The sequence below is a fragment of the Taudactylus pleione genome, unplaced genomic scaffold (genome assembly GCF_031769625.1).
Source record: "Taudactylus pleione unplaced genomic scaffold, aTauple2 ptg000522l, whole genome shotgun sequence".
In the NCBI taxonomy this organism is placed as follows: domain Eukaryota; kingdom Metazoa; phylum Chordata; class Amphibia; order Anura; family Myobatrachidae; genus Taudactylus; species Taudactylus pleione.
The window spans coordinates 497,324-525,122 of NW_028284924.1; the positions used below are offsets into that span (position 1 = coordinate 497,324).

General features: G+C 48.9%; 1 protein-coding gene across 1 annotated transcript in view; it reads right to left on the minus strand.

Annotated features, from left to right (window-relative positions):
* Positions 1-1,210: 1,210 nt before the first annotated feature.
* The window catches only part of PEX6 (peroxisomal biogenesis factor 6), an 80,071-nt gene continuing 53,482 nt past the window's right edge, over positions 1,211-27,799 (minus strand). Inside the window, exons 14-17 of the mRNA XM_088450695.1 lie at positions 24,969-25,085; positions 16,380-16,457; positions 5,659-5,798; positions 1,211-1,571 (exon numbers count right to left, since the gene is read on the minus strand). Of these exons, the coding sequence (XP_088306821.1) occupies positions 1,423-1,571; positions 5,659-5,798; positions 16,380-16,457; positions 24,969-25,085 (484 nt within the window). The 3' untranslated portion in view covers positions 1,211-1,422. The remainder of the gene's footprint in view (positions 1,572-5,658; positions 5,799-16,379; positions 16,458-24,968; positions 25,086-27,799) is intronic.

A 27,799-nucleotide genomic window follows, 5' to 3' on the forward strand; every position in this document is an offset into this window, starting at 1 on the left:
GCGGGTTTCTGACCTCCGGGATGTTGTACCAACCCATTTATTCCTATTGTTATTATTGAAAAAAAAGCAAAAAACTTTTGCAGCACGAGATCGGCACCGTTCAGTGATCAACATACTACAGCAAACTGTACTGTCATAGTCAACTGGGGTGAATCAGCAGAGGATCAGCTAGGGTAGGGTGTGCCACTGCATGTAGTACAGCTGAGGGTAGGGTTGATCAGCGTGGGTATGATAGGTAAGGAGTGTTAGGATAAGCCAGTGTGTGAAGTACAGCCTAGGGTAAGGTTTATCAGTATGGGTAGAGTAGGTGGGATAGGGTGTGCCATTGTGTGTAGTACAGCTGGTTGTAGGGTTTATCAATGTAGGTAGTGTAGGTGGGGGGGTAGGGTGTGCCGGTGCGTGTAGCACAGCTGGGATCAATGCGGGTTTGGTATGGTGGGTATGCAGTCTAAATCCCGACCGTCGGCATCCCGACTGTATAATCCCGGCAAGGTTCTAATGACAGGTGTCAAAATCCCGACGCCTGTCATATTACCTACGCCGGGAGCCCGCCATCCTGATCGAAGGCAAGCCGGGCGCAGATAGCCGTGGGGGGCTAGGTTAGAGGCTCCCCTCTGGGGGGCGGGGAGACTTAGGGTTAGGCTAGGAGAAGGGTGGGGGTTAGGGTTAGGCACCCCCCAGGAGACTTAGGTTTAGGCAGCGGGAAAGGGGGGGCTAGGTTTTGGCTGGCGGTAAATCATACCGATCCCGTATGGTGTGCCAGTGCACGCAGTACAGCCGTGCATAGGGTTGATCGGTATGGGTATGGTGTGCCAGTTCTTGTAATATGACTGGGGGTTGAATTTATCATTGTGGGTAGGGTAGGCAGGACTACAGCGTACCAGTATAGGTGGCATATAGAGAAGATGGGTTGTCAGACAGCATTTAATCATCTGTGATATACACGATAAAGCGCCATCATCCTCACATCCTATTGCAGCGTATCATTTAAATGAAGCCCTGTCCTGTACTGTAACTTATATAGAGTCTAGTATTATGGACCTGTCATTCGCTGGCTGTTGGGCTCAGCGCTGGTGGGTATTTTCCCCTCACTGTGCATGTTATAGATGTGACCTATATACAGTAAGTCATTCTACTAATCTGTCCAAGTCATATCAGGTATAATATACAAACAAGTGATTCCTAATCCTACTGATTACATCACTTCTCACTATTTATACAGATGTTTATTACAGGAATATATACAGAAATGAACATTAGGTTAGGCAGGAAAGGCTCAGGACATTGTACACGATTTCAGCAGTATAGCTATGGAAGGGGGAATGATTACAGTCAGTCTTATAATCTGACAGTATCGGATTTCCTGTGCAATATCACTGCACTATAACCCACTCATCATCCGGGCGTTGTGCAGTGCGGCTGTTACATATTAGTGGATGTCGCGGAAAACTGCTTGTGGACCTTTTCATATCGTTCTAGTTCTTGCTGAGACACAGACGGGTGAAGACGCTCCGCGGCCTGAATCAGATGCTCCATGCGAAGAAGCAGCTCCGCACCGGGCTCGACCATTCCTGAGAAGACATAAGCAGACGACATCGCGTGAACATCAGTAATGACAGCTTACGGATACTCGTAGGTTCTGTTTGAGATGAGCCAAAAAAAACGTCACCACTTTTTGCTCATGTCTCATTAAAATGAACTTTGCTGCTTACTGATACAACCTTTACTCGGTCAATTGGTGTACAAAGCCCAACAAACATGGGAGGCAGTGCATCTTATTACAGAAGAGTCGGCATCACCTCTACCTACCACAATCGCAAGGAAAGTAGCCTCAGATTCACTACAGCAACCAGGAATAAGAGGGATTCAGAACACTGATAAATAAGTCACAGGACACGAAGAGACACACAGGCCATTCCGCAACTGGTAGATCGGCAGCAAACTGGTGATATGGAGTAGTGAAAGGAGGATTGCACTAATAGCTCGTATAATACAGTCTGAGTAAATGATATGGAAACAAATAACCTTAACAAAAGGGCTTTCAGCAGATCCTATGCCAGGAGCTCAAATTAATGCCCCGTAGAAGAATTTCTGATGTCCCAGTGCTAAACCAGGTGGTAAAACGGAGGCTGCATGTGTGCCCTTCCTTTGAATAAAGGGTAGACCTCTGTGACAGAGGCTGGGAGCTCCCGGAATAGAAGATATAGTACCGAAACATGAACTATAAGAGCTGAGAGCCAGCCCTCTATCCAGGACCCTCTAAAGAAATGCTAAGAGAAGAGGAACACATAAAGGGCCTAATTCAGAGATGGACGAAATTGCTGAGGTGCACACTAGCAGCTGTGCAATATTGTCCATCTTTATGCAAATGCAGAAGGAGGTGTCAGACACGTCCTTGCTGCATCTGCGAGCACCATTGCAACTTCCAGCTCCATTGCAACTTCCAGCTTCATTGCAACTTCCAGCACCATTGCAACTTGCTCCTTTGGTCAGGCAGCGAGAGCATGAAGTTTCCCACAGCCTGACCGTGTGCTGGTCACTTCAGAGGCCAGGAATATGCATCTGCCGACCCTGACCTTGTTCCTCCCAGAAAATGGGGGAGACATGCCACCGTTTCCGGGAAAGGTGACCAGCTACGCACCCGCTCCGGCCCCCCCCCACAAACGCCGCAGCACGTCAATCATGCTGTGGCGTGGGGGGTCTGCGAGCGTAATCACAGGACCCATTCTGCACGTGCGTAGACCAGGTCCTGATGTACGTGCATCTCTAAATCAGACCCAAAATTTTATGTAATGAAGAAACCCTTATGTTGCAGAAGCAGCGGCCTAACATGGCATGATATTAAGGGGATCTATATAAAAGGTTAAGGCAAAGCACAATGTTTTGCATAATAGAGGAACCTGACTCCAGGCAGCCTATTCTGAGAAGAAGAAGGTGGAGGAGCAGTCACAGATAACTTAGAGACCAGAATCATAGCTATGCCACGTACAGGTCCCATGAGTGTCTACGGTACTGTAGACCTTGGTCTCATCACAATGAGATCTACTTACAGAAGGGGAGGCAATCGGGAAGCCGACTGCCTAAATACCGGCAGCCGGCTTCCCGACTGCCATTTCCCGGCAAGGGTGAAATGCTGGGCGTCTAGATGTAGACGCCCACATTTCCCCGACGCCGGGAGACCGGCGCCCGGCACCCCGATCGTAGGGATGCCGGGCGCCGCGAGCGGACAGCCGCGGGGGGGGGAGGGTTAGGTTTAGGGCTCCCGGGGGGGACTTAGGGTTAGGCACCCCCCCGGGAGGGTTAGGCTAGGGGGAGGGAGGGTTAGGCACCCCCGAGGGGGGACTTAGGGTTAGGCACCCCCCCGGGGGACTTAGGTTTAGGCAGCGGGGCAGGGGGTGGTTAGGGTTAGGCACTTAGAGGGGGGATTAGGGTTAGGCACTTGGGGGGGGGGAAGTTAGGGTTAGGCACCCCTAAGGAGGGTTAGGGTTAGGGGGGTTAGGTTAGGTTAGTAAATACTTACCTATCCACGATCGGGATTTGCAGCGCTGTCGGGCTTCCGCTGCGTCGCACTCTGCTCCTGTCGGGCTGCCGCTGACGGGAATCGAACCGATGCGGCCGGCGGCATTTCATACCAATTCCTACAGAAGCCCCATTGTCTGATGCGCTGCTTGGAGACCTCTGGCTACAGCAACCATTCTGTAGGGTCCATGATCCTAATTTAGAAAGTTGCCCTCCCTATTCGCCACTCCCTGGATGGAAATTGCCATCAGCAACCTCAGGCCCTTCTGCCCACCAAAATATATTCTATTTGATTTCTGCCAATGCCAGGGCACTGAAAATACTGCCTTGATTGGTTTATATAGTTGACCCATGCCATCCTGCTGACAAGCGCCTAATGCCATCCCTGAAGACCCTATGGATGAACATGAGTTCCCAGCTAAGAACACAAGCAGCCTGTGGCTCTCCTTCCTATTCCTTGGGGACTGGAACTCATGGTCACTGCTACTATGTCCAAGGTCTACATTAATTGACCCAAAGAAGATGTAACAAGTGAGATAGAGGTGTGTTCCATCATCCCCTCATTCCTCCTGCTATAGATTAAATGGAAATTAGCAAATCGGACTTCTTCTCTGGGAGCAACTATAAAGAGGCTGCTGCTATCAGACAAAGGTGTTACCAAGTACAAGGTAAATCAGGGATCTAGGAGAGGCTACATGCCATGAGCAGGCAGCAGAGGAGTGAGGTCAATATACAGGGAGCTAGGTCAGGTAATTCCAGCTCTTCCGGGCAGCAAACGAATCTGTTGTACAGACGTTGCCTAAAATAGAAAATACAGGTTTCATATCTGTTGACCTATACGATTTGTAATGCGAGAGCTGCAGGGACAGGTGAGCCGTCAGTCAGATTCTATGAGACGTCAACAAAACAGAAGGTAATCACCCGACTTTGTAATAGCCGAAAGCTCTGAGCTAGAAGTTTATGGCTCGGTGTCCAGATACCTAAAACTGCGCGTGCAATACCTCAAATGACGCTTCCAACAAAATTTAGTGACATCAGTGAACCAATAAACACAAGGAGAACCCCAATGAAATATATGTTCTAATATATAAGCCTCAGTATCACATGAATAATTAAAAAAATGACAAATAAAAGCATTTTATTAACATATGGTAAAATAGCAGAATGTAAGAGGTATAATAGGACAAAAGTATATAAAAAATAGGTCAGACATAAAAAATCCAAATGGAGTGTATAAATATAAAGTGCAAGATCACAAATTAGGCACAAATCGATGAAAAGGGGGAGATCCTACCCGGTTGAGAAGATGGAGCCACAGGATCTAAAATACAGGGTAAGTCCGGACTACCCTGTATAGGCTCCAAAGGTCAGCGGCCGCGAACTTCCTGTTTTCAACCCGCCTCCATTTAGTGGGGGTATATAAAGAGGACCTCAAGCATTCACAGATCCATACCTTGATAAAGAGCTCAGGAGAAGCTCGAAACGCGTTGGCTGGACTGTACATGCTGTACTTCACGTTTGGGACAACCTTTCCCGCTTGGGAACAAATTCCTTTGGAGCCTATACAGGGTAGTCCGGACTTACCCTGTATTTTAGATGCTGGTCAACCGGGTAGGATCTCCCCCTTTTCATCGATTTGTGCCTAATTTGTGATCTTGCACTTTATATTTATACACTCCATTTGGATTTTTTATGTCTGACCTATTTTTTATATACACGTTTGTCCTATTATGCCTCTTACATTCTGCTATTTTACCATATGTTAATAAAATGCTTTTATTTGGCATTTTTTGAATGATTCATATGATACTGAGGCTTATATATTAGAACATATATTTCATTGTGGTTTGAAGTCATCACTATTGCTTTTTATCATTTTACGTTCAATTGGGAGTTTGGGAACTCCCTACTGTGGTTGACCTCTAGGGCAGACTGCATACATATTTTTGCACTCTTAGGGGTTTCTATAACAATTATATATACAAGGAGAACCCCGATCAATGAGCAGACCCATCAAACTAAGCAGGGTTCTCCAGTTCTCCTAAACCACTCCAATCATATTATGGAGCACCTGCATCCTGCACCCGATCCCACTTTGGGGTTCCACCCTTTGCCATTTGTACAATCCCGGGTGCTCACCATCCTGCAGGCGCTTGATCTTCTCTTTAACGGCACTCATCATTGCGTCTGCACACAGAGCATAGAGGTCAGCACCCGTCAATGCAGTTGGACAGTATTCTAATACCAGGGATAGTTCAACTGCGGGATCCAGAGAAAACCTGCAAGAAAAGGAAATACTGTACTCGTCAGACTCTGCATCCGGCACTGAGACAGTCTGGCGGCACCATAATAGTGTCAGATAGTAGATGAGAGCAAGGACAGTTCAGCCTATAATTACAGGGGGGAGAACACTCAGACTTTCCACTGACCATGAACTAGATTAATCCCGAGGTCAGACTCACAACTATAATGTTTTCACATTTCCTATTGGCTGAAAGTTCAGTGTATTGTTTTATGGTGCAGAAATAAGGGTGAAGAGTCACAGGGACTCAAAGTTAAACAGTTGGACCCAGGACCCCTCAGAACTAACTCACTCTGCTCAATGGGCCTGATTCAGGTGTGGACGCAATTCCGATATTTACGCAGTGGAGCGATTATCGGGCAACTGCTCGTGTATTAGCCGCAATGCGCATGCGTGGCGTTTGAATTTGCGATGAAATTAGACTACGGTTGTAGTGAGGATTTATGTGCTGGTGACTGACAGACAGGGGCCATTTGTGGGAGGTAACAGGGAGTGGTGGCAAAAATGCAAATGTGTCGTGACCGTTTTCAGGGCGTGTATCTGCCTACATCTGCAATTCCGTTCGCAGCAAATATGGCGCCAGTGTCTAAGTTCCCGCAGCCATTCTGCATGACCATAGAGTTACTCTGATGGACGTTTATCGAAGGATCTGCGACCAACGCTGCGTGTTTGCACGCACTTGTTTGGATCTGTGAAGCCACCGATGGGCGTTTCAATACATTTCCAGGGGGCTGCGGCATTAGCATATTTTCGCACGGCAGCTGCGATTGCATTAGCGTCCACATCTGAATCAGACCCAATGTCCACAAAAGTGTCCCAGATGTCACCCGTTGTGCACACACAAACCACTGCTGCATGATACAATACACCTACACACAATACACTGCATAACACAAACCACTGCTGCATGACACAATACACCTACACACAATACACTGCATAATACAAACCACTGCTGCATGACACAATACACCTACACACAATACACTGCATAACACAAACCACTGCTGCATGACACAATACACCTACACACAATACACTGCATAACACAAACCACTGCTGCATGACACAATACACCTACACACAATACACTGCATAACACAAACCACTGCTGCATGACAAAATACACCTACAAACAATACACTGCATAACACAAACCACTGCTGCATGGCACAATACACCTACACACAATACACTGCATAACACAAACCACTGCTGCATGACACAATACACTGCATAACACAAACCACTGCTGCATGACACAATACACCTACACACAATACACTGCATAACACAAACTACTGCTGCATGACAAAATACACCTACACACAATACACTGCATAACACAAACCACTGCTGCATGATACAATACACCTACACACAATACACTGCATAACACAAATCACTGCTGCATGACACAATACAACTACACACAATACACCTACACATAATACACTGCATAACACAAACCATTGCTACATGACACAATACACCTACACACAATACACTGCATAACACAAATCTCTGCTGCATGACACAACACAACTACACACAATACACTGCATAACACAAACCATTGCTGCATGACACAATACACCTACACACAATACACTGCATAACACAAACCACTGCTGCATGACACAATACAACTACACACAATACACTGCATAACACAAACCATTGCTACATGACACAATACACCTACACACAATACACTGCATAACACAAATCTCTGCTGCATGACACAATACACTGCATAACACAAACCATTGCTACATGACACAATACACCTACACGCAATACACTGCATAACACAAACCATTGCTGCATGACACAATACACAAACACACAATACACCTACACACAATACACTGCATAGCACAAACCATTGCTGCATGACACAATACACCTACACACAATACACCGCATAACACAAACCACTGCTGCATGACACAATACACCTACACACAATACACTGCATAACACAATACACCTACACACAATACACCTACACACAATACACTGCATAACACAATACACATAAACACAATACACTGCATAACACAAATCACTGCTGCATGACACAATACGCCTACACACATTACACTACATAACACAAATCTCTGCTGCATGACACAATACACCTACACACAATACACTGCATAACACAATACACCTACACACAATACACTGCATAACACAATACACATAAACACAATACACTGCATAACACAAACCACTGCTGCATGACACAATACACCTACACACAATACACTGCATAACACAAACCACTGCTGCATGACACAATACACCTACACACAATACACTGCATAACACAAATCACTGCTGCATGGCACAATACACCTACACACAATACACTGCATAACACAATACACCTACACACAATACACTGCATAACACAAACCACTGCTGCATGACACAATACACCTACACACAATACACTGCATAACACAATACACTGCATAACACAAACCACTGCTGCATGACACAATACACCTACACACAATACACTGCATAACACAAACCACTGCTGCATGACACAATACACCTACACACATTTATTATAATAACAATATCACGGTGTTTCCACACCTATTACAATATAATTTCTGCAAAACCAATATTTTGCAACGTACATATCAGCGTTCACGGGGCCTGATTCAGCTTGGATCGCAAATGCTAATGTGCACGCTATTGGTCGATTGTTGCGTACTGCACCTGCATCGCAGTGCAAGAACTCGCCATTGCGAATGCACGGACACCACGCAAGGCATTAGCAAATTGATTGACAGGCAGAGAAGGTTTGGGGGGTGGTGACGGGGGATGTGGACAGAATCCCGACAAGCGGGATGCCGTCTGCGGGAACCCCGGCATCGGAGTCCTGAACACCGAGACAATGCCGGCGCCGAAATCCCGCCATGATTCGGGATGCCGGCAGACAGCGGGCCCGATTCAGAGCCGCTCGCAAGCGGTCGCTCGTTCGCTCCGAGCGATGTTCGCACATCTGCGCATGAGTATGGGTTGTAATGCACATGCGCGAACCAGTCGGTGCGGTCGGAAATCGTGTGCTCGCAAAATAGCGAATGCCTGCTAATTTGAGTGACAGGATGAGGCGTTTGTGGGTGGTAACAGGGGAAGGTGCTTGAAAACGGGGAGTGGAGATCCGAACGCAGGCGTGCCAAACGGTCAAAACGGGTGTTTTAAGGGTGTGCATAATTAACAAAGCAGCGTCATCGACCACGTCAGTTGGGTGTCTTTTAGCCTGAACTGCTCGCATGATTGCAGTAGGAAAATGCCACCACAAGAATAGCGAGCAGTTCATACGCCTTTCGATGTACTCGATTAATCTAATAAATAGCGGAGATGACGTATGATGCGAGCGGCCAGGGGGCATCTTTACAAAATAGCGAACGCATGTTTCGCTCGCTCGTTCAGACATAGAGGCGTCAATAGACCGCAAAGAGCGATCGCTTAATTTAAATATCCGGCCACTTTTTCAGAACGACCGTCCGCAAATAGCGTCCGGCTCTGAATCAGGCCCAGCATCCCGATCGTAAGGACAGGTGAGTATCAGCCGCGGGAGAGGGGGGGGCCATGACTTTGGTTTAGGAGCCCTGGGGGGTGTTAGCGTTAGGCTCCGGGCAGGGGGGTTAGATTCAGGCACTACCTGGGGTGTTTAGGGTTAGGCACTAAGGGTGGAGGGTTAGGGTTAGGCACTAGGGGGGAGGGTTAGGTTTAGGCAATTACTGGGGGGGGGCGCTTGATTTTTAACGTGGGCGGCCGCTTGATTTTTAACTTGCGGCCTCCTGGTCGTTAGCTAGGCTGTGGGTTACCACCCACAGCTTTAGCGACCGACCAGGGTGATGGTCGCGATGGGCTTGCGACGAGACCCTAAGGTTGGGTCTCGGCAACCACAAGCCCCAGGGAGCTTCCTGCTCTGATCGAGCAGGAAGCTCCCCACTGACATCACTGCTGATGTCAGTGCAGCCGCCCACAAAACGGCAGGCGTTCCTTAAGGAACGCCTCCGTTTGTGAAACCACCCCCCCGCCACGCCTACAAAACGGGGCGAGCTGTCGATCACCATCGACAGCCGCCCCTTTTGTAATGAGCTCCAGGGTGAGAGAATTTCTCTCTCGCTCCGGGGCTTGTGCACGCGCAGTGCGGCCGCTGCGCAGGGCCTAAACATCGACCCGGTTGCGAGCGCTCAGCGCTTGCGACCGGGTCTGAATGAGGGCCAATGTCTCCAGCTATGCTACATTGTGGAAGTTGCAGACTGAAGTGACCGATCCTTTCCTGGCTACCAGTCGCCATTAGAACTTTATGATTCAAGATGAATTATCAAAATACATTTTCTCAACAATCAACCTAGGGAATCCGCAGCATAAAACTCATGTACCTATAGACTGTGCGAGCACCCTCTTACCACCTTGTCTGTCTATAAATGTCCACGCTTGCTTTATTAATGTTTTTATAACCAATTGTCAAGTGCTGTAAAAAATGCTGGCGCTACATAAATTGATATTAATAAAATACTACTGTTCCCTGGAGCATAGTAACACAGTTTACCAGAAGCCACAACCTTGCGTACAGAAAACAGGATTTTGGTACTTACCGATAAATCCCTTTCTCCGATTCCACAGGGGACACTGGAGTTCAAGACAGTGGGGTATAGACGGTGGTAGAGTAGAGCCTGGCACTTTAAATAATTTAGAAGTGTGACTGGCTCCTCCCCCTCTATGCCCCATCAGCCCCAGTTTAAGAACTGAGCCCGAGAGGAGACGGAGGACAACAGGAAAACGAGGAGAAGGAGAAGACCACAGAACGGAACAATACCGACTGAAGGAAAACAGAGGAAACCACTGCAGGGAACACATGCAGTCACACAACTATATAAAGACACACAACAGGCAGGTACGCCGCGCCGGGCGGGCGTCCAGTGTCCCCTGTGGAATCGGAGAAAGGGATTTATCGGTAAGTACCAAAATCCTGTTTTCTCCTTCATCCACTAGGGGACACTGGAGTTCAAGACAGTGGGGACGTCCCAAAGCCAACCTCCCGGGTGGGAAGCGCGGAGAACATGCCGACCCTTCGGCCAACCGAACAGGGACCGCATAGAACCGGAGGTTCAACGGAAGGCAAGAGCTGAGAATCAAGTGTCGTGAGCCAGGAGACAAACAGAACTCCGTGCGGAACAGACACAGAATACCACAACGTACAGTAGTCGAATGGAATAAGCGGCTAGCGAGAAAACACCATCAGATGAGAAGCATCAGAACACTGTAAACTCAGCTGAAAACAGACCAAGCCAGACTGTTGGGAGAAGAGAACTCCTACCCGAATCCATAGGAGAAGGGCAGTAACCCGAGAAGAAACCTCGAGGAAACCGTACCAGAGTCGGAAACAGGAAGCTGCCACATTTTGCAGATAGCAGAATACCAGCACTGCTGGACATAACTCATATAGATAGAAGTATAACGATACCAATCTACAAAAACAGAGAGTCCACAGACTCCTCACAAAGAGTATACAGGGAGGTAAAAGTCAAGGCCGCACAGTCGCCCTGAACCCTTCTGGAAGTCCAAGTACTACAAAGTTGTTAACCAGCGGAAGGATGAGACCATAGAAATCTCCAAAGAGTGGAGATCACCCTGGGCATGAGGCGGCTTCGAGAGGATTGAGATTACAATACCTTTCAGAGGGTCAGACCGCAGTACAACCAATGCTGAGAACAGGAATAAACCAGCAACTGAAACCCTGACGCTAAAGAGAAAACAACGTACAACTTCCAACATGATGGAAGTGCATAGGCAGTAGTAACTGCTGGCCTGAACATAGCATGAGAAAAACCAGGAAGATACCAGTCAGATACCTGTCAGTATGATAAAAATATCAACAGCTACTGAACAGGAAAACCCACCAGGCCCCCTGAGTGGAACATAGTGACTGTCACACTTCTATGTAAAGATGTGCAGTAGCCCAGAGATGTGCTTTGGTCCATAACGCCAACAGATTCTAGTAGAATTGGTTCTCAATGTTGTAACTATGCACCCACACTCCAGGAAAATTCTAAAGTGTAGAGCCAACTGATTAAAAGAGCGGATGGCTGCTAGGAGGCAGTAAGGGAGAAGAACTCTATGTATGTCAGTTTACATGAAATAGGAGCCTCTACCGAGGCATTAGTGGGTAAGCTCTCACCTGTGAGCGACCAGAAGCCCTCTGGCCGAAATGTAGAATGTCACTGACCTGTTCTATCGCAAAGCAACCCGCCACATTAGGAATAGAGAGTAGCTTCAGTGGGCTAAGACCAATGGCCTACAGCACATACTTCAGTCTGGAGATGTGCAGTAGAAAATACTGTGGAAACTAGCAAAATGTTAGTGGAGACAAGAAGGTCGTAAAACAGGACTCTATACCTGAGCCTGTTCCATTAGAGATGTGTATCTGTAGATTATACTTATACCCCAAAAACGGTCTGCTAGTTTAAGTATCCTTACACAAATATTTACAATGTGTATTATGCCCACCAATCTAATATAACCCAGGTCTGTCCCTGCCTAAATCGGTAGGTGGCCCTAGGCCTTCAAGATATGAATTGTACCTAAGGGCCCTTTAGACTCATTCTATTGAGATATGCGACAATAATATGGAGTACCGGAATCGATACTGAGAAGGGTACCTGTACTTAGACATAGAACTCGTTAGTTATCCCAAGCAAAGAAGGGAGATAGCAGTAGTGATAACCCCAGTAGGGTTAAACAGAAAACAGGTTTTTGTTTCCCAATTATTAGGAAATATACATACAAAGAATGGGCGTCTTACAAGCTTGCTACCAAGTGCATCACTGTAATGATAATAGGTCCCCCGAAACGGGGCGCCATAGATATAGACTGACATGAACCGAGCTATATAAGTATATATCCTTATATACATGTGACATGTCTAGGGTCCATGCTAGAAGCAATGCCTTAGGGAATTGTGACTATCACTATGTAAGCTGCAGCACATGACCTTAGATTATAGAGCCACCATATAATAGTATGGATATAGCCTACAGCTTCTGGTAATCCCAGGCGGCTTCCCATGCGTGGTATTATAGGTAACCTAATGCTTGTGGAAGTATAGGCCTCCTACACATATACATGTATATACACACACAACCCAATCCCCCGGGAGAGATCGTGTTAAGCGGAGTTATTGTACCAACTACCGCATCAGGAGTCCAGCCTCCAATCGCAGCCTTCTATCAATATGCTAGGTATCAGACATAAAACTGATAAGAACAGATCCTACCCCTGCTCTTATGGGAAGGATAAGAAGCGATATCCATATAGGCATACGCATACCAACATACAAATTTAGTAGGTGACGATAATATTGTAAAACTAGAACATGAGCAAAAATTAAAGCCATGGAAGGAACTCCAAGGACAATTTTCACTCCAGCATGTATATGTTTCTACTGCAGGGCTAGTATAAAATACAATATACATAATATATATATATATATACACACACACACATATATATATACATACCATACCCGTGGCTTACCCCCCCGCAGGGGGACTGCTCATGTACCGCGTGTGGCCGTCACTCTGCTACTGCGCAGGGGCAGGGTATGTTAGCTGCGTGCTGTCCCAGACTGGTTTCGATCCTGGGACCCTTCTGTTACAGGTGTACTCGCCTTAGCAGGTGAGCCCTTTTAGCGCCAGATTAACCCATTTTTCGAAGTGGGAATCAAAAAGACTACCTCAGTGCTGTGAGGCAGTAATGCCAACAACTACACTAGCCGCACGTTACTAACCTCTTCCTGTATGTGCTGCCGAAGGGAACACATGAGATATAAATAGATGCACATATGCATACCTTCTAAGGTAAGCACAGAAAAATGGTGAAAGGTTTTAAGACCAGCCTATAATGTAGTATATGTGCTGCCACATATATGCATGGGAAGTCTCTTTAAGGCGAGCCCATGTGAGGCATAAGCCTGGGGATGGGACGCCAAAGTGTGCTAACCCTGGGTGAAGGGTATGCTATAACCATAAGTTCTGGCAGCAGCACCAGAACAGTAGAGCTAGTACACCATGAGGCTATGATACTTCACAGGCTGAGATATCAAGCCATTAGATTAAGCTAGGCGCCCTTTGTTATAGAACGAAGGGAAGCCTGCCAAGCGGCGCTGCATTGGCGGGACTGTCTCGCCAACCCCTCGCTTCTAGCTGTGATGCATCGACTGAACTGGCCTCTTTCAGAACCGCCTAACGTGGTGTTATGTGCAAAAGGGAATTGGGCTAGTGCCCATACAGCTAGCAACCAGCTATCCACTGTAGCTAGCACTAAACTCCTATTATACAAGGACAGGGCCTCCCCTACCTTTTGCGCTGAAGCACTCCCAGTGTGGTAGGCGTAAGAGACCCACGCTAAAGCACTCCCTGCTGCAGGTAGTGCACTGAGCTATACTGCTTGTGTGCAGGCAGTAACTACAGTCCTTAAAAGGGAAGCAGGGGGGCTGCTTTTTCATGAATACCGCGCTGTGCGTGTGCAAACTGCTACACTCCAGTTAGCACAGCGCTGCTAGCCCCCTTAATAGTATAAAGCGGTGATGCTGTCCTGCTGTGACAGGAGTGTGATGGTCATACAGCGCTGCATCGGGGAGCCGCATTGTGCTGGTATAACGTAAGGCTATTAGCCCTATGTTATAGCTAACAGGGAAGCCTGCTCAGCCCAGCCAGGAGCTGCAGGACGCGGCATCTCCTCCTGAGATTTAGATGAGGAGCGTTGCTAATTCTTAAGATGAGCCTAAGCAAAGACAGTGCTGCCTGCACCGGGAGAACATACAAACTCCACACAGCAAGAGCCGTGGAGAGATCCGAGCCCTGCGCTGATACTTATTTGTAGCTAGCACTATAAAAGCACTCCCTCCTACTTCTACTTTTGTGCTAGCAGCACTCCCAGCGTGGGAGGGGGAGGGAGTCGCATTAATTAACCCTGTTGCAGGAGTTAGGAGGCAGCCGCGTTCATTCAGGCGCTGGTCTGCACTGCACTGCATCTTTAACCAGCGGTAGGCAGTGGTGGCTGCCCCGCTGGTTGGGCTGTTGCGTGCCCGCAATTAGGGCCGCGAAGGGGGCGTGGCTTTGCCCCGAGTGCGGCCGCCATTTTAATACTGGGGGGGCTGCTGCTGCCTGCTTTAGACGCGGCAGGATGCCTTCCCAGGTACCTCTGAGGTCCCTTCACGGGGGGACTAATGCCGAGTATGTCTGCGCAACAGCGCTAACAGACCGGCAGACCGCGCTGCTCTCAGATGAGGGCTTAGAGCACGAGCCCGACTACAGATGGCGCGGCTATTATGTATGACGCGCCCTTCCCTAAAATACCGGCTATCAGTGTGTGCGCGCGCGTGCACTGTAAGGCTCGCCTCTGCCCACTTACTAAGAAAAAGTGGGCTGGGCGTAATGTAGGGAAGACAACCTTCCTCCCGGCCCTTCTGAGCGGGGTACGGGAGCATCAGCAGACACATTTATAAGGCTGGGCCCTTGTTCTCAATAAGGGAAGCCTCTATACGCGGGTACTGCTACACCAAGGATCGCGCTGCTTGTCAGCGCTGCCTCATGTAGAGGGACTCGTCCTGAAGCCCGCCATTACACTACCAATGGCAGATGGCAGGACCTCGCCTGTGCTACACTATTTAGTGAGCAGCGGTGCGGCGAGCGTTTCTACTCCCATATAGAGAAGGGAGGAACAGGCGTCACAGTGACAGTCACGGAATCACTGCCGCTTAACACGCACTTGCAGGGGCCCGCGCTCCATCCCCTCGTTAATAGGAGGGGGATGGCTAGGTATAAGCCAGAGACCCGGACGCTGACTGTCGAGTGCAGCGGCAGGTCTCGTCAGCAGCTACCACTTTCACTGGCAGGGGGAAGGAGCCGTGTGTGACAGCCATGCAGTGTGCGCTGTCCCTGAGCCCAGCGTTTTGGCCCACCACTCCAGCTAGTCAGGAGTAGTGGGATATACTTACGGACTGCTGCGGCCGGGTTGCTGGGCAGGGGGGCAAATGAGGAAACCCGGACACGAACCGGTTTCAGTTGTGGCGGGTCCTCATGGAGTCCGATGACTCTGTTTAAAGTCCCCCCTCAGGGTCACCGGACACAGACTGCAGTAGCCGTGTGGTGCCCTCCCGGCGGCTCCCACGTAGCAGGCAGACTGCCACAGTAAGCAGCCTGCCTGTCCTCAGCTTGTTAAATAAAAATAAAAATTATATGAGAAAGGCTGGAGACAGCCTCATGTGCGACCGGCTCTCTCGGGCACATTCTAAAAACTGGGGCTGATGGGGCATAGAGGGGGAGGAGCCAGTCACACTTCTAAATTATTTAAAGTGCCAGGCTCTACTCTACCACCGTCTATACCCCACTGTCTTGAACTCCAGTGTCCCCTAGTGGATGAAGGAGAAAACATACACAACTGTGTAGCATTACAGAGATGTCCCATGAAAACATGCAGACATGATACACATACAGCCGACGCACATGCTGATACTCACTTGCGCGTTATGGCTTCTAGAACTCTCAGCTGTGAGTCACGATCCTCATTAATCCCGACATACACAAGTTTGTCAAACCTGGGGAAACATGGAAACCGCAACTGTATAAGGAGCCTGTAAACATGGCCTGTAACATCCAGCGCTCAGAACCAGTCACTCAGGGCATAGGGCACTGCGGACATAACAGGAATATGTTACATTTCTCCAGGTCTCATCTCCTCCATCCCGGAGAGCCATAAACTTCCCAGGAGGCTTTGTCTGGGTTACATAATGTACAAGGATTTCATTATTATATCACCGATCCTATATCACCGATCTCATCGTTAGTAAGGCACATAGAGACATATAAACACAGATTGATGTACTGCATCTTGCATGACATGTCCAGTGTTGAAAAATATGAGATATGGTAAGAACTTACCCTTGTTATCTCTATTTCTACGAAGTCCATAGGGTTCCACAGGATACCTTGGGGTATAGGTGTGACGTCAGTCGCAGGGCACCAAAGAGTTAAGCTTTCAGCCTCCCAGGATGCACTAGGTCCCCCTCCTATACCCCGCCCCCGGGCCAAGGCACCTCAGTTAGTTACCAAGCCATAGGCCGGAGGAGGAGAAGGAAGAGAGAGAACAAAGATCTGGACACATACAAGAATCACATTCTCACCAGAGGGAGACGGAAAACCGGTGACCAGAGCAAAGCCCATCTGCAGCACAGGTGCGACAGGGCGGGAGTCCTGTGGAACCCTATGGACTTCGTAGAAATAGAGATAACAAGGGTAAGTTCTTACCATATCTCATATTTTCTACTTCAGGGTCCATAGGGTATCCACAGGATACCTTGGGGATGTCCCAAAGCAGTATCCTTTAAGGGTGGGGACGCTCCTGTGCAGAAAGGAGAATCCGCCGCCCGAAGGAAGCATCCTGAGAGGCGAAGGTGTCAAACCTGTAATACCTCACGAAGGTATGGACAGAAGACCACGTAGCAGCCTTGCAGATCTGAACTGCCGAGGCACCACGTCGAGCTGCCCACGAAGGACCCACAGACCTAGTGGAATGAGCCTTCAGAGAAGGAGGGACCGGTAGGCCTTCATGAAGATAAGCTTCAGAAATAGCCATACGGATCCAGGCTGCCAAAGTTTGCTTTGAAGCAGGCCAACCCTTTTTACAGAAGCCATAGAGGACAACAAAGCGTCCGACTTCCTAAACAAAGAAGTGCGGTCAACATAAGTCCTTAAGGCCCGCACAACATCCAAAGAGGCCTCACCCACGGAAAGACCCGGTGAGTTAAAGGCCGGAACAACTATTTCCTCGTTAACATGAAACTGGGAAACAACTTTGGGAAGAAACTCGGGCCGAGTGCGGAGCACTGCCCTGTTCCCATGAAAAACCAAGAAAGGGGGTCTACAAGAAAGAGCCCCTAACTCAGAAACACGTCTGGCTGGAGCAACGGCCAGAAGGAAAACAGTCTTAGCTGTTAGCCATTTAATATCCACTGAGCCCAGTGGTTCAAACGGCGGTCCTTGGAGAGCCCTCAGGACCACAGCCAAATCCCAAGGCGCCACAGGTGGCTGAATACGGAGAACACCTTGCATAAAGGTGCGCACATCCGGGATTGTAGCAATCCTACGGTGAAACCAGACAGATAGGGCCGAAACCTGTACCTTCAAAGAAGCAAGGCGAAGCCCATGATCTAGTCCCGCTTGCAGGAAGGCGAGAATCCGAGACAGACGAAACTCCCGCGGTGCATAACCTCTCGGTCGACACCACTGGAAGAACGTATGCCACACGCGATGGTATATCCTCGCGGAAGACGGTTTCCGAGCTCGTAACATGGTACGCACCACAGAGCTGGAAAACCCCCAGGACCTCAGCATGGCCGTCTCAACAGCCACGCCGCCAAAGACAGCCGAGTCAGGTCCGGGTGAAGACAAGGACCCTGAGACAGAAGGTCCGGTCGTAGCGGCAACCGCAGAGGACTGTCCACGGACAGACCCTGAAGGTCTGAGAACCAGTGCCGTCTGGGCCACGCGGGAGCTATCAACAGGAGCGTCCCTCCTTCCTGTTTGAATTTCCGGATTACCCGTGGAAGAAGGGAGACCGGAGGGAACAGGTATGCGAACCTGAACGTCCACCGGACGGACAGAGCATCCACCAGAGACGCCCCTTCGTCTCTTGTGCGAGACCCGTACACCGGCAACTTGTTGTTGTGCCGGGACGCCATGAGGTCGATTTCTGGAAGACCCCACCTGTCCACCAGTAGTTGAAAAACGTCCGGGTGCAGGGACCATTCCCCTGGATGAACGTCCTGGCGACTTAGAAAGTCCGCCTCCCAATTTAGCACTCCCGGGATGAAGACCGCTGATATGGCCGGAAGATTGCGCTCCGCCCAAACCAGGATCCGAGAGACCTCTACGAGAGCCGCCCGACTGCGAGTTCCTCCTTGCCTGTTTATGTAGGCCACGGTGGTAGCATTGTCCGACTGGACCTGCACCGGGTGACCCTGGAGAAACCGCTGTGCCTGCAGGAGAGCATTGAAGACCGCACGGAGTTCCAAGATATTTATTGGAAGCTCCGCTTCTGTCGGTGTCCACCTGCCCTGGAACAAGTGTGGACCCGAAACTGCTCCCCAGCCCCGAAGACTGGCGTCCGTTGTCAACAGGACCCAATTTGGAACCCAGAACGGACGTCCCTTGTTGAGGTGGGTCGTCTTTAACCACCACGCAAGGGACAGGCGAACCTCCGGGGTGAGCACAATCGTCTGGAACTTCAGAGACTGAGGCAGCCCGTTCCACTTGGACAGGATCAGGTGCTGCAGAGGTCTGGAGTGAAACTGGGCGTATTCCACCATGTCGAACACCGACACCATGGAGCCCAGTAACCTCATCGCCGAGTGTAAGGACACCCGGCGGCTGTGCAGACAACTGCGCACCCTTGACTGTAAAGCAGAGATCTTGTCCTCCGTCACGAAGATCCTTTGCTGTCCCGAGTCCAATAAGGCTCCAAGATGCAGAATCCTCCGAGACGGGATTAGAGTGGACTTCTGCCAGTTGATTAGCCAGCCGTGCCGTTGCAGCAGTGCAATGGTCAGGTCCAAGTGGTGTAACAGGAGCTCTGGAGATCCTGCCACCAATAACAGGTCGTCCAAGTACGGCAACATGCGGACTCCTTGCAGCCGCAGAGAAGCCGCCATGACCGCCATAGCGTCCTGTATGTCCAATGACACCATGTAGCCCCAGGTTCCAGCGCCAGAATGATGGACCGTAGGGTCTCCATCCGAAACTTCGGGACCCGCAAAGACTTGTTGAGTGCTTTGAGGTTGAGAATCGGACGATATGACCCATTGGGTTTCTGTACCAAAAATAGATTTGAATAGAAACCCTGGCCCCTCTGGGAGAATGGAACAGGCACTATAACTCCAGCCTGGAGCATAGTGTGCAATACCTTCCGCAGCTCCGTAGCCTTGTTCCGGTCTGATGGTAGACCCGTGGTGAAGAATCGAGCCGGGGGTCTGTGCCGGAAGGAGAGGGCGTACCCGTGAGAGACCACCTCCAGAACCCAAGTGTCTGTCGTAGTGAACGACCAACACCGGGAGAACTGCAGCAGGCGGCCTCCCACCCTGGGATCCCCCAAGGGGAGACCCGGACCGTCAGGCCGCAGGCTTGTCATCTGGCTTGGGGGCCGGACGTCTGGTACTCCATGCCTGTTTCCGGGGCTTGACCGATTTCTTAGGGCCAGCCTGTCGAGGAAACGACTGTGGTTTGGGCCTGCCCTGGGCCCTAGATGACCGAAAGGACGATGGTCCAGAACCAGAAGGAGCAGCGGCCGACGGGAGACAAGCAGATTTGGCTGCCGCCAGCGTGGCCACAATCTTATCCAGATCCGGACCGAAGAGAACTTCTCCGGTAAACGGCAACGCTTCCAGACCTTTCTTGGATCTGCGTCCGCCTTCCAGGATCGCAGCCACAAGGTGCGACGAGCAGCTACCGCTGCTGAAGAAATTCTAGACACCAGAGTACTAATGTCTAGAGCCGCCTCGTTGATGTAGGTGGCCGAATCACGGAGATTGCCAATCAACTCCGCCTGTTCGGCCGGACAGTCGGATTCAAAAGAAGCCTCTAATGAATCCGCCCAGCGCTCCATCGCTCTGGCAACCCAGCAAATGGCCATAGCCGGCCGTGCTGCCCCCCCTGCAAGGGAATAAGCGGACTTCAGGCAGATTTCTACCTTGCGGTCCGTAGCATCCTTAAGGGAGGACATGGATGGCATCGGCAATGTGGCACTACGGACAAGACGGGTCACGTGAGAATCCACCTGTGGAGGGGATTCACACTTAGCAAAATAATTATCCGCGAACGGATAAGCCACCGCCAGGCGTCTCTGCGGCTGGTATCTTTTGCCAGGTTGTTTCCACGCCTCCTCTAAATGGTCCACCAACTGACCCGAAAGAGGAAAGACTGTGGCATCGCCCTTCACATCTTTGAAAAAGGCATACTTAGATTTAGCCGCTGGGGGAACTTCGTCCTCAATCACCAAGGCTGTGCGGACCGCCCGAATAAGTCCAGGAATATATACTTTGGACTTAGCATCAGCGTCCTTAGTATGGAAAGGTTCCTGATCGTAAGGATCCAGAATCTCCCCATCATCAGACGTCCCTTCGTCATCCTCATAAGGAGCGGACAGAGACGCCACCGGCCTTTTATGAGGCCGCATCACAGACTCCCCTTGCAACACATCCGACAAGTGCTGTACAGAACTCGTCAGGGAGTTAACCCACGCTGGCTCCTGAGAACCCGGGAGCGGGGAAATAGGGAGACTGTGGGGTACCACCAATTGTCGTGGGAACCCCTGCATGGGTGACGACACCACAGACTGCTGGGACAAACCCATCGGAGTAAACGCGGGCTGCGGAGCCTGAGCGAAACAAGCCCAGGGCGGCTCCTGTACCGGTGCTGTAACCGTAATAGGCCGCGCCATGGACAAACACTGCCGGCAAAGGCCCTCCGCGCTACCCTCCCCCTCCGCTAACGGTACTTTGCACGTGGTACACTGTAGCCGGAGGGGAAAATCACTTTCAGACATGATGGCACCATGTATGTGACCTCTCTCACCAATTAAGTATTAAATAGGCGAGAGACCACCCTGCAGCACCGCACCGCAAGGGCTTTAGCAGAAAGAACAGGGACAGTAATAAAGCTGACAGTTTAGAGAAGAAAAGTTACAGGCAGCGCTAGCACAGTCACATACAATGCAGAGAAATAACAATTCCTGCACTAACAGCGCTGATCACTCAACTACACAGACACAGGGCCTGGTAGGACACAGCGCTGCATACACAGACCTGAGCCACAGCGGAGGAGAGGTATGCGGGGGGACCCAGACCACGATGCTTCCTTCCAGACTTCCAGCAGCGTTCACCATGCGTTGCAGAGAAGATGGCCGCCGAGGAGCAGAGAGAAGCTGGCCTGGGGGAGGAGCGCTGACACAGGACCAGTCAGCACAGTGCAGAGAGGGCTGTGTGCAGCGGGGGAGGCGCCGGCTGTGAGACAGGGAAGGCGCGCTCCCCTGGCATGCATTTAACCCCTGGGACGCCGCAGCGCTACCGCTCTGCTGCGGTCCGCTGTCCCAGGGGGTAGTGGAAGCGCAGGTTGGTCGCCTGGCTCCACGCTGCAGCCAGTCCCCAGGGAGCCCCCTGCCTGGGGACTTAGGACCATGTGATCAGCGGGGACCCACCGCGGGACCCCGCTGCTTACCTCTGTCCCCCTTGAATCCGGCCATGGTCCGGAGCATCTGGGGTCACCGCTAGCTGTGACCCCAGACGCCCACCAGCATCCCCGGATCAGTACCGGCGTTCTGGTACCGGCGGGGTGTAGGGAAGACAGCATGGACGTCAGGACTGACTGTCCATGCTGTTCATCCAGATGTGCAGCCACAGCTGCATGAAGAAAAAGCTTCAGGGGCTCTTCTAGCCCCCACTCCAACAGGTGCACCCGACTCCGGCCGGGCACCAAACTAAACTGAGGTGCCTTGGCCCGGGGGCGGGGTATAGGAGGGGGACCTAGTGCATCCTGGGAGGCTGAAAGCTTAACTCTTTGGTGCCCTGCGACTGACGTCACACCTATACCCCAAGGTATCCTGTGGATACCCTATGGACCCTGAAGTAGAAAATACAATATAATATAAAATATAATAAAACACTGATAGGAGCGCTGTCTACAGATAGTAAATGTAAATTATTAAATATAAGAAATAATCACATAAAATTCCTTTGGAGAATTATTCAGATATCAACATTCGGACGTCTACAAACAATCTCAATCAAATTTAGCTTCTGTCTATACACTTATAAAAAATATCAGGCAATAAAACATAATTAGAAGACTTCTACTGAAACAGTCCTTGGTGTTCGGCTGAGAAACGCGTCAAGTCCCGCTCCGTGACGTCTACACAGGGACACACACTCTCTCCACCTCCAATAGCGGTTGTTTCAAATCCTCCACACCACGTGCCGACGTCTGCGTGAGTATTGGAGACGCGGCTCCTGCATTGTCTCAGGACATTCGCAACAACGCTGCTGACCGGAAGATTTCAGCAGCGGAGGAAAGTTGTAGACCAGTGACACAATCTGTAAGTGCTGGAAGTAGCTACACAGACTTCCCCCTTTCTTTGGCTGCAGTATATCACAGCACGAGTGCAATATAATCACAGTGGGGATGAAGTAAGGTAACGAGCCGTGCACAGCTAGAGTTTATTGCTACGCACTAAACTTATGTCTATGTGATACAACTACATAGACATAACTACTGACATGGTCTAAAGCTATTGTCATTATCTAACTAGAGACTGGGCATTTGGGAGAGAGTGATTACTAACCCCTATTAACCTTACTGATCTGCAGACTTGCTTCTTTGTACAAACTGAAGGACTGGTTTCATACTAACAACCACCTGACAACTAACATCTAACCAATTGGGATATTTACAGAGGAATCCATGCATAGCCTCTATAAAGTTGATGTGGCAAAGGAGGATCTGCTTTTTCTAATTTTGTTTTGTTGTCTGATTTTTTAGAAGTGTATAAAGTCTATAGACATAAGCTAAATTTGATTGAGATTGTTTGTAGACGAATGTTGATATCTGAATAATTCACCAAAAGGAATTTTATGTGATTATTTCTTATATTTACTAAATTGGAATAGGATCAAAATACCGGAGGCTGCCCGACAGGATGAAGATCCCGTCTCGGGCAGGTAAGTACCCTAACCTCCCCTGTTTCCTCCCTAACCCTCCCTTAGTGGTGCCTAACCCTAACCCGCTCTTACCGCTTCCAAAACCTAACCCTCCCGGGGGGGTGCCTAATCCTACTCTATCCCTGGGAGTGCCTAACCCTAATCTATCCCTGGGAGTGCCTAACCCTAACCTATCCCTGGGAGTGCCTAACCCTAACCTATCCCTCGGAGTGCCTAACCCTAACCTATCCCTCGGAGTGCCTAAGCCTCCCTCCTGGGGGTGCCTAACCATAACCTCCAACTGACCCTCCCCACCCGCAAACCTAACCCACCCCTTCCACCCCCCCAACCCGGACTTACCTTCGATCGGGCTGGCGTCCTCGGAGTTGGGATTGCGTTGTTATTTCAGCACCTATGTTAAATCCCTTGCCGGGATTCCGCTGTCGGCATTGAGAGCGGCGGCTGCATGACTACATCCCAATAAATTATATTTACTATCTGTAGACAGCGCTCCTATCACTGTTTTTTTATATACATATATGTTTTTTTCTGAGGTCCAGCTCCTCAGTCTTTAGGTAGCTGCAGTTTATCATAGTTCCATTAATTATGTACTAAAATTGATGTTTGAGGTTTATTAGTATCAGTAGCGCCTTTGTATATTGGTTTATTCAAAAACATAATGCCATCACTGACAAGGCTTTTGCTTGAGCATTAAGAACCATACTATTATCATTATCCTTAATTTATATGGCGCCACAAAGGGCCCTAAGCGCCATACAAAGTAAATAAACAGAAACAGTACACAATGCAGAACATAGCCTACAAGGTTTATAATGACTGCTGCATCTGCAGTCATAATATCCAAATAAGCATCGCCGGCTGAACCTAAAGGTTTGGTGCCATTGCTGGCAGTGTGGAGGAGATAATGGTATACGTAAGGGAAGGAAAAGCACATGAGGACAGAGGGCCCTGCTCGTGAGCGCTTACAGTCTAAAGTACTAAAAGATACCATCATGAGCCGGACAAATAGAATCACATCAAGGACACACTCTTCCATGGTACATAACTCATAGTGATTATTAGCACTTAGAAGCGTCACCTTCAATGTTTATTATTAAAGAATAAATCCTAAAGTGTTTTATTGGCTCTACAATATTGTAAAGCGTATTTACTATATATTAGGCGCATATTAGCTAACCCGAAACCAGTTTATAAAAAAATGGTAAAAGACAAGTAAAATTCTGATCTTATAGGATGTTGTTTAGCTTGCCTGCTTTTAGGTGTATTTGCTATTCATAGCCAAGGTCAAGTCAATGCAGGTAGTGTAGGATAGGTGATGGAAAATGTACAGAAAGGGGAATCTACCTCCCAGGTCGTAGCAAAGCGGAGTCCAAGAGATCAGGACGATTTGTGGCTCCAATCACGAAGACATCGTTTGAAGAGTGCAGTCCGTCCATCTCGGCCAATAACTGAGAAACCACCCTGTATACACAAAGTCAGACATTTACCTGCGGGCAATTCTCTGTCCTGCCCCAATGTTAGAACCCAATCTACATATTCTACAGGGCAGACAGGTATAGGAATCACTCTGCAGCTATAGATGTTATAACTAACGGCCTAAAGCTATCCCAAACCATCATTTATACCTGGGGAGAAACCTGAAGGTGCATGTTTTAAGGATTCTCCACATTGGACCAACATTATTATCATCTTTTATTTATAAGGCGCCACAAGGGTCCCGGAGCGCCGCACAAGGGGGTAAAACTGACAATGTTACACAAGTACAGACTGATACAGACAGTAAATAAATCACAGATACAGTAATTAAAGTGAGCATTTAGCCCACATGTACGGTCATAGAAATTAATGTTAATAGACAGTTATCATTTATTGTTATTATTATGCTTTATGTAAATCGAGCCACAAGGGCTTTGCAGAGCCCTACAAAGTATTAAAACAGAAACAGCATGAAGGACACTGCAGAACATTACAGGACATGGCTTATAAACATTGATGCTATAGTAGTGGTAATACCTAAATCCGCAGCAAGGGGGCAGAACCTAAAGGTTTGGTGCAGCTTTAGGCAGTAGGGAGGAGATGATGGTAATAATTATAGCTTTCATTTTATTGCATTATCGTTAGTACAGACTATGCTGGCAGGGGTCCTGTTTCAGATCATATTAATAACTCCTATGTAAAATGACCTTTATGCTTACTCTCCAGAGTGGTAGCAATTATTATCTTTTTGTGTTAAAATGTCAAGAAAATGTGACTTTTATTCTACTATTTTTAAGCAATTCAAGGGGTTGAATCAATTAGACTCACCCCGCTATGTACCGCACTTACAGTAACCCTGGGGTCACTGACTTTTCTTTACAGCCCTATGGGGTTGTGTACAAGCTGTATAAGAAAAGTGACATCCCTCATTGTAATGCTCTATTGGTGTCACCTAATGCTTTGTACTCACACTGCTTCTTCTATACCTTGTGCATTTCCTGCACTCATAAGCCGGGTCCACATATCGTCCACATCGGGCAGTATGTACCCGCTACGTCGCTGACTATGCACGCTCCCGCACGTCATTAGCGACATTGCCCGTCAGACCGAAGGCAACATGGCGCGCCGTCGCTCCCGGCACTTGCCAATGCCGCCACCCCCGCTGAGACCCGCCGCGCGACACATCGGCTGGGGACACATCATCGTTAAGTGTGTACCCAGCATTAGGGTGAGTACACACTCGGACGGTATCTGCATGATTTCTCGCTTCCAGGCAAATTGGAACGACAAATCATGCATCGTGCAGTGTGTAAGCACAATTGCGCGCTCCCGCGGGTTGTACACAAATTCTTTTGGTTGGCCGGGCTGCATGGCCAATCAGAAAATATCGTGTACAAGGTGGTGCAGTTTAATGATGGACGGGACAAAATATTGTTCCATCGTTCATTAAACTGCACAGTGTGTACGGGCTATCACGGATGGTCCAGGACGAACGGTATTCGTCCCTATCATTGTCCCGATTGCCCGTCGGTCTGATGTGTACCTATCCTTAGGTTGTTAGCTCACTGGAGCAGGGCACACCTCTAGCCTCCGAATGTAATATGTCTAACAGGTTTCCTGCTGCTTTGTAGGTAGGATAATGATACTAGTAAAGGATATGAGTGTGTAGGTGTGTTTTGCCCAAGGCTAGTAACTAGAGTGACTGTGATCTATAGAAACTGGATGTATAGTTGCAGGGGCTGGCAGCGTCTGTATAATGAATGGAGAATCGCCCCTTGTATCATCACAGAACATGTCTCTTTATGGAAGCCCAGCAATGTCACTGACACTTCATCTGGAAACTCTCCATAAAGGGGACCCCGTCTATTTCACTCCTGCACCCCAACAGTTAGCGATCACTTGCAATTGTGAACTTAGTATGGCTGACATCAAATCATCATTACAAGTGATCCTACCAGGCTCAGATACAGGAGACACCTCGGACAGTTACCACGTCTGCCTTTGTTAAAGTTATAAAACAAATAAATAATAATAAAATATATGTCCCCAGCACTATAAGGCTAATATCATGTGACAATGATGCACTTAGTTAGGGGAAGGGAGGTAAGGTTACATAGGATACATTAGGGTATATGTAATAGGTTTCAAGTTGGTTCTGCCTTAAAACATATTGGCCAGGCTCCAAATGTTGATAACCAGAGTTACTGATAACTGTAATATAATTTACTATGAGCAGAGCTCAGAGTCTTCACTGAGTCCTAAGGTGGGACCCTGTCCCAACAGCCAATTCATAGTGTACATGTAAAGATAAACCAAATGTACCAAATTGCTCCAAATAAAACCTAATCTGCTCTTCTTTAGGGACAAATCAAAGTTTCTTCTCGTGTTTTGCACAATGTGAAATTTGCCTGGAGACTAATGTATTAAATGAGCCCTGTGTATTATATGGTATAAGATATATTCGATATTACAAGCAATCGGCAGTTACCTGGTCCGTGCAGAGTTGCAATGTGCTGTGGAGGCTCCTATCTCACTGCCTGATCTGTGTTATCCAATAACACCGCCCGTGACCCCCCTCAGCAGAGGCGCTCAGCAAGAATACAGGGGGGCATATGGGAAAGGTCCCAACGTAAGCGCCAGTCTGGGGAAAGGGGTGTTGTATAATATCCCCAAATGTGGAAAATAGATGGCATTCACCA